This window comes from Theropithecus gelada, chromosome 4 (genome assembly GCF_003255815.1).
Source record: "Theropithecus gelada isolate Dixy chromosome 4, Tgel_1.0, whole genome shotgun sequence".
In the NCBI taxonomy this organism is placed as follows: Eukaryota; Metazoa; Chordata; class Mammalia; order Primates; family Cercopithecidae; genus Theropithecus; species Theropithecus gelada.
This window is the reverse complement of record NC_037671.1, coordinates 18,658,600-18,671,530: the sequence shown is the minus strand read 5'-3', so window position 1 is coordinate 18,671,530 and position 12,931 is coordinate 18,658,600. Positions and strand designations below refer to the sequence as shown.

Genomic DNA, 12,931 nt, shown 5'->3' with positions numbered 1-12,931 from the left:
TGGGTGTGTTTGCAGGGAATCTGGTGGTGTGGTGACTCAAGGGCAGAGAATCCCTGGGCAGGGCAGCATCCCACCGCCAGTGCGCGACGAGTATGGTATCTGGCACCTGAGGGGAGTGTGGACACGCCTGTACACACGAGTTGGCCACCAGATTCTCCAGCCCCAGGAGGTTTTCAAATTGCCACCAATAGTGTTGCTCTGGGTCACAAGGGCAGAGGAGCACTCTCCAACAGTTTGTTGGTCAGGAGATGGTTGGAGGACTCAGGGGAGCAGAGAACTACTCCCACCTACCCTTTCCACAGGGCTCCAAGGTCCTTGAGGGTCGATCTCTGCCAGACTCTTGCTGCTTTCCTTTTCTGCACCCCAGCTTCTTCCCATGGGCACTCTGACAGGTCCTGCCTCCCTTCCCTCAGTTTTCTGTCTAGAATTTGTCCACTCACCAGTAACTTCTATGTATTTTTTGAGAAAAACTGGCTTTTGATGTCCCTAGTAAGCCATCTTGGGACAAAAAAAAAAAAAAAAAACAAAAAAACACACACACACCACAAAACAAAAAACAATTTCTTCTGTTGTTGAATGTCCTAGTCTTTAAGTGTCTGGCTCTCCAAAAGGGAAAAGAGAACAAAGAAAGGGGACAAAACCAGACGTTGGCCTTTTAAATCCTCTGAAAATTGCTAGCCAGAGCAGGAGGGGTTTTCAACAGTAGCTGCCTCTGTGTCTGCATCTCCCTGATTAGAAGCAGCAATTGTGATCAGAGCACAGACTCCCTGATGTTTGGAGCACAGGGTCCTTATTGGCCCACCTTGACTTTCATAAGCCATGTATAAGCTACTTCAGGAACAAGTGCGTGGCTGCCTGTCCAGGGGTTGGGGTGGTGGATTAGTAGCTGCCATTGTGCTAAAACCTGAAGTCAACTGAAATGAACCTCAATTTACCCTCCAGACCTTCCCCTGGAAGTTGCAAGCCTTTAATAGATTCTAGAGTCCCAAAATAGTTACATCAGACAGATTCTGCCAATGTGATTGTGGTCTAGGTAGGGTGACAGATTCTAGATGCTTCTTACTCTGACATCTTCTATTTCCTAAATCATAATGTTTCAAAGAGTGTAGTACAACACAGTCTACAGTTACTTTCCTATGTTCCTATGGCTCTAATGCTATATAATTAGCCCTTTCCTTTGTCTACCAAGTAAGGTAATTATTTACATGTGTGTTCATCTTCCTAACTGTACTGTGAACTCTTCCACAAGTCTTCCCATAGTATACATAGACTATATTCAATAACGATTTGAATGTGAGAATTACACATTATGAATGTGGCTTCTTCATTTCGTCATCATTGACTTGTGATTTTTAAAGATGTTTGAGTTTGAACACAGAAAAATGGAAGTTTACATCCGGTGTCTTTATCTCAGTAAAATGGAGTAAGTTCATATGTCTGTTGAAAGTGATTGGATGGGGTAAGTTTCAAGGCGGCATGAGATGTGTAATACCCGCTGTGTGTACTTCAGGGAACAATCTAATAGCAATAAATTTTTTTTTTTTTACGTGCTGATTGGCAGCGAAGGCCCATGGGAGGTTGGATAGCATGCATTGTAATGGATTTAATGCATTTCTTCAAACTGCTTCATGGCATAAAAGTAGAGCAGAGAACTTGAATGGTTGGGGTAGTCTAGGTTTAGAGAATGCTGAAAACGGTAGGAAAGTCATGAATGAACTAGTTGCTGAACTAGGAAAGTAGAAATGAGGGAGGGTGTTGTGTAATGGCAAGATGGATGTGAAAAGCATACATAATAATGGGGAGAAAAGGAAATAGATATTATGAAAAGAACGATCTGGAGTCTAAATTTGGCAAGTAAGGATTAATTTTCTCTTTCCCACTGAGTTAAGAAAATGATAGAAAATTTTACCACGAAGTCCTAAATTTTCATTTTATAATTAGTTTGTTTCTTTACTCAACAGACATTTAATGTGTCTCTTCTGTGTTAGGTTCTGTGCTAAGTACCAGGACAACAAAGATGCAAAAGTAAAATTTATCTCAGCAGTTCTGGTGCCTAACAGTGCTTGGCATTCAGTAAATACTTGTTGATTTTAATTGATACTTACATAATCTTATACATCCAAGAAAATCTAGCTTTCTGTTATTCAACATGACAGCAGGACTGTATTATTTTTGTGACCTTCCACCTTAATTTTCGTCACATGTAGACTCTAGTATCACCTGGATTATTCAGATTGATTTTCCTACTTAAATTCAATAGAAAAATTGTGAATCTGACTATGAGGGGAGGCAATATGAACTCATTAAATATGTATTCCTGTTTGGAGAAATATTGGCTGGATAGCTAGAATTTTAGATTGGGAATTCAGGTTTTACATCAGCAATCAAATGAATCGTAGTTTAGAAGTTTTATTTTTTAACTTCTCATTTTGAAATAATTTCAGGTTTACAAAAAAATTGCAAAAATAGAACAAGCAATTTCAGCTTTCCCAATGTTAACATTTCATATAACCACAGTACAATGATCAAACCAGAAAATTAACATTAGTAAGTACTTTAATCCATAGGCCTTATTCAAATTCCATCAATTATCCCAGCAGTGCCCTTTTTTCTGGACTAGGATCCAATCCAGGATCACACATCATATTTAGTCAAAATGTCTCCATCGTCGTCTTTAACATGGAACAATTCTTTAGTCTTTGTCTTTCATGACCTCAATACTTTCGAAGAGTACTTGCCAAGGCTGGGCATAGTGTAGCTCATGTCTGTAATTTCATCACTTTGGGAGACTGAGGTGGCTGGATCATTTGAGTCCAAGAGGTTGAGTCTGCAGTGAGCTCAACCACTCCAGCCTGGGTGATCACACCACTCCAGCCTGGGTGACAGAGTGAGACCCTGTCTCAAAAAAAAAAAAAAAAAAAAGTACTGGCCAATTATGTTTCAAAATGTCTATAAATTTGGATTTTTCTATTTCCTTGTAATTAACTGTAAGTTAGTACTGTTTTGGCAAGAATACCAGAAGAGTAATATTATATCCTTCCCAGTGCATCACATCAGGAGTCACATAATGTTGATGTGTCTCATTACTGTTGACATTAATTTTGATCACTTTATTAAGGATGTATCTGCCAGGTTTCTCCTCAGTTAACACTGTTTTCTCACTTTTAGTTAATGATTATCCTATGGGGAGATAATTTGAGACTGTGTAAATATCCTATTTCTTTTTGTGCTTTTACCCACTAATTTTATCATCCATTAAAATTCTTTTTAAAACAATTATTACTATTGTGTTTACCAATTAGAGTTTTTCTTTTCCTCATAATTTCTTTTAAAATTACTAATTGGGGCTGGGCGCGGTGGCTCACACTTGTAATCCCAGCGCTTTGGGAGGCCGAGGCAGGCAGATCACTTGAGGTCAGGAGTTCGAGAGCAGCCTGGCCAATGTGGTGAAATCCTGTCGCTACTAAAAATACAAAAATTAGCCAGGCGTGATGGCATGCACCTGTAATCCCAGCTACTCGGGAGGCTGAGACAGGAGAATTGCTTGAACTCGGGAGATGGAGGTTGCAGTGAGCCGAGATCACACCACTGCACTCCAACCTGGGTGACAGAGTAAAACTCCGTCTCAAAAAACACACAAAAAATTACTAATTGTGTTTCTATTATAAGGAAAAGTTTTTCTCTTCTTTCTCATTAATTTATTTATTCAATTATTTACATCACCATGGATTCAGGGATATTTGTTTTATTCTTTGAGTTATAATCCATTACTACCATTATGTATTTTGTTGCTCAAATTGTCACAGATTTGGCCACTGGAAGCTCCATCAAGTTGACGTATGTGTCCTTGCAACATGTCCCCATTATTTTTTGAGTGTTTCCTTTCTAGCACCGTAGGATATTCCACATTCATCTTTAGATAGTATTTCCTTTTAATGTGTGGTTTGCATTTCAAATTATTTTTTTGCTTTTTTTTTTAGGTATGAGGATACATGGGCTGCACTTCACAGAAGAGCCAAAGAATGTGCAAGTGCTGGAGAGGTAAAGAATTGGCTAATCTTATACTCGTGACAAACTTTCCTTTTTCAGTGCTAAATGGCATTTTTTAAAAATTGAATTTATAATTGTTTGTGTCAAAATGTTTTGCAGGATATCTGAAATTGAATCTAGTTGTTGATTATGAAACTCCCTGAATAAAGCACCTTTTTATCATTTCTCTGTCAAGTAATTTAGTTTAGTTGAACTAGAGGGTTTATAACTTTTATTCTAAGGACAGGTAAATACATGTTTTATGTAGATATAATGCTCTGAATTTTAGTCTGATGAATTTGCAATATATGTAAATTATAAGACATCTTTTTCTACCCTTTATAAGACGTTTCTTTCCACACTATTTAAGAATTCCTTATTATTTGGTCAAAAAAACTTAACTTTGCTCAGTCTATCCAAAATTATTAATTTGCCTAACAAATAAATACAAAAATTTCAGGGGTCATCCTCAGTTCACTTAGAAGAACAAAGTATTTTTAAGCGCTAGTGTCTTGTAATTTAAATGACTTGGTAAACGTACTTAGCCAAGATCAAATACTCTCCTCGGTGTTGTTGATGTCAATCAAACTTCATTTTTTTCTGAAATGATTTCTGTAATTCTGACTTTAAATAAATTTAGACTGATTATCTTTACCATTTACCTAAATTAGTGAAGCTGTAATAATTATATACAACACAGGAATATGTATGATGAAATGTAGACACTAGCATTTCTCTTAGAACTTACTGAGAAGAAGAAAATGTAGGTTTCTGATAGTAAGGCAGAATAGATACTTTGAAAAGCCCTACAGCTGTGAAATACTTAAATGTTGGATATGTTTTTAAAAAGTTCTTTAATATATATTAAGCTCACAAAAATTAAGGGAAACATAAAGGGCCAACAACACAACAAAACAGAACAGGGAACTTAAATCAGAGTCATTAAAACAACAAAACAAAACATGGCAGTTGGGATCAAAATACTAAAACAAAAGCTTTGGAGATTTGTGGGAGTAGGAGACTTTGTGGGGATCTGAATCTGAGACTTTTGATAAAGCTCTTTGGACTTTGAGGTGGCTATATCCCCTCGGTGAAAGCTTAAGCTGGGGAAAAAAATGTACCTATTGGCTAAAGGAGTCAACAAGGAAACTTGTCTGTCTTCCTAACAAGTTGGCATAGCCTCCTTTCTTGATTTGTTACCATGGTATTGGCTTCATAGGAGTATGGGGTTCTAAGTTATATTTCCTGCATGATCAAGGAACCTCTAAGTTAAGAAATAAAAAAGTTGGCCGGGCACAGTGGCTCACACCTGTAATCCCAGCACTTTGGGAGGCCGAGGCGGGTGGATCACCTGAGGTCGGGAGTTCGAGACCAGCCTGGCCAACATGGTGAAACCCCATCTCTAATAAAAATACAAAACTTAGCCGGGCATGGTGGCGCATGCCTGTAATCCCAACTACTCAGGAGGTTGAGGCAGAAGAATCGCTTCAACCTGAGAGGCGGAGGTTACTGTGAGCTGAGGTTGCGCCACTGCACTCCAGCCTGGGCGACAGAGTGAAACTCTGTCTGAAAAAAAAAAAAAATTGACACCCAACAAAAACAAATGCAAATTCTCCATGGATGAAACGGTGTTAACGTAGGTCCCTCAGATTTCCACAGATTAAATCAGGCTCCCTGTCCTCAAAATATTAGCAAGCACACAAGTAAAACACCAAAAGTTTGAGTCACCAGAACCAAAGAGTGAGATTTAGACTCACAAAGGACTGTACGTACTGCACTATTGAACATTGACTGTTAGGTAGTTATATATAAAATCTTTCGAGAGATAAGAGATGGACTTAAACATGAGTAAGGAAGAAGGCACTATGAAATATTTTAAAGTCATTGAAATTACAAACCCAAAAGATGTGCTCAACGGCAATTTGAGGCAGCCGAAGAAAGAAAGAGTGAAGTAGAAGAGAGAGTCAAAGAGTACACGGCAAGGATCTCAGAAAGAAAATGGAAAATATGAAAGAGGAATTGATAGGCAGAGAACACCTATAACAATGTCTTTAGGTTGAACCAGGTGAGATTGCTAATATTTGATGAATTTTGATCTGTAAAATTGCAGTTTTGTATGAGTTAGCCCAACATATCCAGTAAATCTAGACAGTTCTAGAAAGAGCATGAGGGAAAGACAATGTAGGAAAAGAAAAATGTCTGAGAATTTTCCATAAATGAGATGTGCAAATCCTCAGATCCAGAAGATACAACAAACAACAATATAATAATCCATTCCTAGACACCTCATGCTGAAGCTACAGAACCCAGTTGGGCACAGTGGCTCACACCTGTAATCCCAGCACTTTGGTAGGCCAAGGTGGGTGGATCACCTGAAGTCAGGAGTTTAAGACCAGCCTGGCCAACATGGTGAAACCCTGTCTCTCCTAAAAATACAAAAATTAGCTGAGCATGGTAGCATGTAGTCCCACCTACTCAGGAGGCTGAGGTAGGAGAATATCTTGAGCTGGGGAGGTGGAGGTTACAGTGAGCCGAGATCATGCCACTGCACTCCAGCCTGGGCAACAGCAAGACTCTGTCTAAAACAACAACAACAACAACAAAAACTACAGAATCCTAAAGGAGAGGAGAAGATCTTAAAATAACTAGAGAGAAGACAGATCACTTATAAATGAATGAGTTCCACAGCACACTTTTCAAACTGTTGTCAAGAATTAGAGTAAAAGCAAGACATACTCAGATAAAAACAGATTTTTCTGTCAGTAATCGTCCAATAAAAGAACTACTAAAGAACGTAATTCAGGAAAAAAGGAAACTAATTTTAGAAGATGGGTCTGAGATGTAGGAAGAAATAGTGAGCAGAGAAAATGGTAAACATAGATAAATCTAAACAAACAGTGGGGACATATATATCAGTTGTCTAATTTGTGGGGTTAAAATGATAGAATAATAATGCTAGATAACAAAGCATGTAAGATGGAAGGCAGATTATCAGTGTTCAGGCATTCTAAGACTTTTGTATTATTTGGGGGAAATATATCAATATTGATTAACCTCACTTTTAAAAGTTAAATATGGAGGGCAGAATTTCAGGGGTAACCACACACAAAAAAAATAGAAAGTGGTTGGGTGCGGTGGCTCACGCCTGTAATCCCAGCACTTTGGGAGGCCAAGGCAGGTGGATTGCTTGAGGTCAGGAGATTGAGACCAGCCTGACCAACACAGTGAAACCCTATCTCTACTGAAAATACAAAAAATTAGCCTGGCGTGATGGTGGTCACCTGTAATCCCAGCTACTTGGGAGGCTGAGACAGGAGAATCACTTGAACCCGGGAGGCGGAGGTTGTAATGAGCTGAGATTGTGCCACTGCACTGTAGCCTGGGTAGCAGAGTGAGACTCCATCTCAAAAAAAGAAAAGAAAAAGAAAATGTTTCTTCTAAACCAGTAGAAAAAAACTAGAACAATGAGAAAGAATTCAGTCAATGCAAAAGATGACAAGAAACTAGGGGAAAACTCATAACAAGCAGAATAAACAGAATACGATAGTAAATGTGAATATATCTGCGATCTCAGTATTTTTAAATGATTAATCTAGACTGCTAGAGGGCATATTTTGAAAGATGAGGAAAAGTCTATTAATAGTTTATAAGGTACTTACAAGGGAACACCTAGAACATTAGGACACAGAAAGATTGAATATATGGGCATACCTCAGAAATATTGTCAGTTTGGTTCCAGACCACTGCAGTAAAGTGAATATTGCAAGAAAGCAAGTCTGACAATTTTTTTTTTGGTTTCTTAGTGCATATAAAAATTATGTCTATACTATACCATTGTCTATTAAGTATGTCTTAAAAAGCAATGTAATACCTTAATTAAAAAATACTTTATTGCTTAAAAAATGCTCACAATCACCTGAGCCTTCAGTGAATCATAACCTTTTTGCTGGTTGAGAGGTTTTTTGTTTTATGCTTATAGCTGCATATCTGCACCCTGCAGATCAGGGTGGTGGTTTCTGAAGGTTGGGGTGGCTGTGGCAATTTCTTGAATAAGATAGCAATGAAGTTTGCTGCATCTATTGACTCTTCCTTTCACAAAAGATTTCTCTGTAGCATACAATGCTGTTTGATAGCATTTTACCCATAGTAGAACTTCTTTCAGAACTGGAGTCAGTCAACACCTCATCCATTCGTGTTTGATCATGAGATTGCGGCAATTCAGTCACATCTTCAAGCTCCACTTCTAGTTTGAGTTCTCTTGCTATTTTTACTGCATTTAGAGTTACTTCTGAAGCCTTGAACCCCTCAAAGCCATCCATGAGGGTTGGAATCAATTTCTTCCAAATTCCTGTTAATGTTGGTATTTTGACTTCCTCCCATGAATCATGAAGGTTTTGTAATGGCATCTAGAATAGTGAATTCTTTCTAGGAGGTTTTCAATTTACTTTGCTCAGATCAGTTGAGGGAACTTCTATCTATGGCAGCTGTAGCCTTATAAAATATATTTCTTAAACAATAATACTTAAAAGTTGGTATGACTCCTTAATTCACAGGCTACAGAATGGATGTTGTGTTAGCAGGCATGAAAACAACGTTGATCTTGTATATCTCCATGAGAGCTCTTGGATGACCAGGTGCATTGTCAATGAGCGGTATTATTTGGAAAGGAATATTTTTGTCCGAGCAGTAGGTCCCAACAGTAAGCATAAAGTATTAATATTCACTAAACCATGCTGTCAACGGATGTGCTGTCATCCAGCCTTTGTTGTTACATTTATACAGCACAGGCAGAGTAGATTTAGCGTAATTCTCAAGGGCCCCAGAATTTTCAGAATGGTAAATGAAGTGTTGGCTTCAGCTTAAAGTCCCCAGCTGCATTAGTCCCTGTCAAGATAGTCAGCATGTCCTTTGAAGCTTTGAGGCCAGGAATTAACTTCTCCTCTCTAACTATGAAAGTCCTAGATACCATCTTCCTCCAACAGAAGACTGTTTTGTGTACTTGAAAATTTGTTGTTCAAGGTAGCCACTTTCATCAATGATCTTAGCTAGATCTGGATAACTTGCTAACACTTCTACATCAGCTCTTGCTCCTTCACCTTGCACTTTTATATTATGAAGACGATGTCTTTCCTTAAATTTGGTAAACCAACCTCTGCTGTCATCAGACTTTTGCTGCAGCTTCCTCACCTCTCTGAATCCATTTATAGAATTGAGAGTTAGGGCCTTGTTATAAATTTGGGCTTTGGCTTAAGGGAATATTCTGGCTGGTTTGATCTATCCAGACCAGTCAAACTTCCTCTGTATCAGCAATCAGGCTGTTTTGCTTCTCTTCTTCTCTTCTCTTCTCTTCTCTTCTCTTCTCTTCTCTTCTCTTCTCTTCTCTTCTCTTCTCTTCTCTTCTCTCTCTCTCTCTTTTTTTTTTTTTTTTTAAACAGTCTTGCTTTGTTACCCAGGCTGCTGTGCAGTGGTGCCATCATGGCTCACTTGCAGCCTCCAACTCCTGGGCTCAAGCAGATCCTCCTATCCCAGCCTCCCTAGTAGTTGGGACTACAGATGTGAGCCACCATGCACAGGTAATTTTTTAACTTTTTGTAGAGATGGAGCTATGTTGCCCCAGCTGGCCTTGAGCTTCTGAGCTCAAGTGATCCTCCTACCTCGGCCTCCCAAAGTGAGATTACAGGGTTGAGCCATTATGTCCAGCCTGTTTTGCTTTCTTATCATTCATGTGTTCACTGGAGTGGTATTTTTAATTTTCTTCAATAACTGTTTCTTTGCAGTCACAATTTGGGTGTTTAGTGCATGATGCTCTTGGCCTGTCTTTGCTTTTGACATTCCTTTCTCACTAAGCTTAATCATTTCTGATTTTTTATTTCAAGTAAGAAATGTGTGACTCTTTCTTTTACTTGAATATGTAGAAGCTGTTTGTAGGGAATTATTATCTTAGGGAATAGGGAGTTCCGAGGAGGGAGGTCTGAGAATGGAGAGAGAAATGACCTGTTGGTGGAATAGTCAGAACACACATAACATGTATTAATTAAATTCACCATTTTACAAATGAGTGCACTTTGTGGTGCCCCAAAACAATGACAATGGTAGCATCAAAGATCACTGATTACAAATCATCATAGCAGATGTAATAGTAATGAAAAAGTTTGAAATATTTTCAGAATTACCAAAATGTGACACAGAGACATGAGGTGAGCACGTGCTGTTGGAGAAATGATGCTGATAGACTTGCTTGATGCAGGGTTGCCACAAACCTGCAATTTGTAAAAAATGCAATATCTGCAAAGCACAATATAAATGAAGTGCAGTAAATCAAGATATGCCTGTAATTGAAGGGAAAACATATACTGGACAAGTACTAACCAATGGAAAACTGATGGGTTAATATCGGTGAAATAGACTTAAAATGAAAAATGAAGAAGATCCTTAATAAGATTCAATTCCCTCGGGGGAAAAAAGTCTAAACTGTGTATACCTAATAAAAGTATTAAAATAGATAAAGCACAAATATAATTACAAGGAAAAAAACAGCTAAATCCACAATCAAAATGAGAGAGTTTTAATACATTCCTTTTAAGTGATAGGAAAAAATAAAAACAGATGCAATAAGTATGGATATAGATGATTGGACTAATGTGATTAACAAATTTGGCCTCATGGACAAATGTAGAATGCTACTCCAGCACATAGGGAATATAAATTTTTTTAAAGCATATCTGGAACACTCATAAAAATTGACTACATACAGGGCCACAGCACAAATCTCAGCAAGTTTCATATAAATGAAGTCATGTAGAATATATTCTCTGATTCCAGTGCAAGTAAAGCTGAAAGTTAATATAAGAAACCAATTTTGAAAACTATATTTGAAATTTTAAAATACATATTATGGATACTTTATGGTTTGAAGTAAAAAATATAAATTTAAAAATAGAAATGAATGATAATTACTATGTATAAACTTGTAGAATTTGCTAAAATCTATCTACAGGGAAACTGTATAAACAAAAAAAAGATTGAAAATCAGTGAGTTAACCTAACTTAAGAATTAGGGAAGAGAATGGAATACATGTGGAAGAAAAAATGAAAGCAGTAATAAAGGTAAGAGAAGTAAATGAAATAGAATACAAAAAATGTAATAGAAACTACATACAGCCAAAAGTTCTTATAAAAGACTAATAAAATAACTTAGTTAACAATTAAATCATTAGTTAATAAGTTGCTAGTGACACTGATCAAGAAAAAAACATATATACTTTTAAGAATTAAAGGGACTATATTAATAGCTATAGTTGTAGCAGAGAGTAAAAAGATAAAAGTTGATGAACTCTATGACAAATGTGAAAACTTATCTGGTCACACACCTATAGTCCCAGCTACTTGGGATGCTGAGGCAGGAGGATCTCTTGAGCCCAGAAGCTCTGAGCTGTAGTGTGCTATGCCAATTGGGTGCGTACACTAAGTTCAGCGTCAACATGGTGATGTTGAGGAGCAAGGGAACACCAGGTTGTCTAAGGAGGGGTGAACTGGCCCAGGTCAGAAACGAAGTAGGTCAAAACTCCTATGCTAATCGGTAGTGGGACTGTGCCTATGAATAGCCACTGTACTCCAGCCTGGGCAACATAGTGTGAGACCCTGTTTCTTAAAAAGAAAAAAAAAAGAGAGAGAAAATTGAAAACTTAGATGAAATGGCAAAATCTTAGAATTTTTTTTTATCAAGCCAATACTAGAAGCAATACAAATCTCATGTAGTCTTCTGGCCACTAAAGAAATTGTATTGCTGGTTAAAAATATTTCTGCTAAGAAAGGACCAGATCCATAGAATTTTACAGGAGAACTTTCAGGAAATCCTTTTCTTCTTTCTCTTTCCTCTCCTCTCTGCTCCGCTCTGTTCTGCTCCCCTCCCCTCTTTTTTCTTTTCTTTTCTTCCCCTTCCCCTGCTTCCTCCTTCTTTCTTTTCTTTCTTTTCTTTTCTTTTCTTTTCTTTTCTTTTCTTTTCTTTTCTTTCTTTCTTTCTTTCTTTCTTTCTTTCTTTCTATCTGTCATTTCTTGTTCAGAACTTTCAGGAGATCCTTTTCTTTTTTCTCTCTCTCTCTCTTTCTGGAAATCTATCATTTCTTGTTTTGTTTTTGGGGGACAGGGTCTCGTTCTATTGCCCAGGCTGGAATGCTATGGCATGATCATGGCTCAATGTGGCCTCAACCTGCTGGGTTTAAGTGTTCCACCCACCTCAGCCTCCCAAGTAGCTGGGACTACAGGTGTGCCACCATGCCCATCTAATGTTTTTTTACAAAAATTTTATTTTTGAGATGGAGTTTCACTCTTATTGCCCAAGCTGGAGTCCAATGGCACAATCTTGGCTCACTGCAACCTCTGCCTCCCGGGTTCCAGTGATTCTCCTACCTCTCTCTTCTGAGTAGCTGGGACTATAGGCGCATGTCACCATGCCTGGCTAATTTTTGTATTTTTAGTAGAGATGGAGTTTCACCATGTTGGCCAGGCTGGTCTTAAACTCCTGACTTCAGGTGATTCACCCGCCTCGGCCTCCCAAGTGCTGAGATTACAGGCGTGAGCCACCACGCCTTGCAAAAATGAATTTTTTTTTTTTAGCGATGGCGGTCTCACTATGTTGCCCAGGCTGATCTTGAACTCCTGAGCTCAAGTGATCCTCCCACCTCAGCCTTCCAAAGTGCTAGAATTACAGGTGTGAGCCGCTGCACCTGGCTGAAATCTACGATTTCAACGTTTTACAAGTTCTTGTAGTGAATGAAAAAAGAGGAAACTGCCCAGCATATTTTATGAGGCTGGGATAACTTTGATACTGAAACCCAACAAGGAAGTATGAAAAAGTGAACCTGGAGTCCATGAATACATATATAAAAATTATAAACACATT

The 12,931-nt window shown here is 38.2% G+C and overlaps 1 protein-coding gene across 5 annotated transcripts in view; it reads left to right on the top strand.

The window, feature by feature from the left end:
- DTNBP1 (dystrobrevin binding protein 1) overlaps positions 1-12,931 on the top strand; it is a 150,354-nt gene that overhangs the window by 21,673 nt on the left and 115,750 nt on the right. For all 5 annotated transcript variants that reach the window (XM_025384369.1, XM_025384372.1, XM_025384371.1 and 2 more), the window contains one exon: positions 3,981-4,041. In XM_025384369.1, coding sequence (XP_025240154.1) covers positions 3,981-4,041 — 61 coding nt within the window. The remainder of the gene's footprint in view (positions 1-3,980; positions 4,042-12,931) is intronic.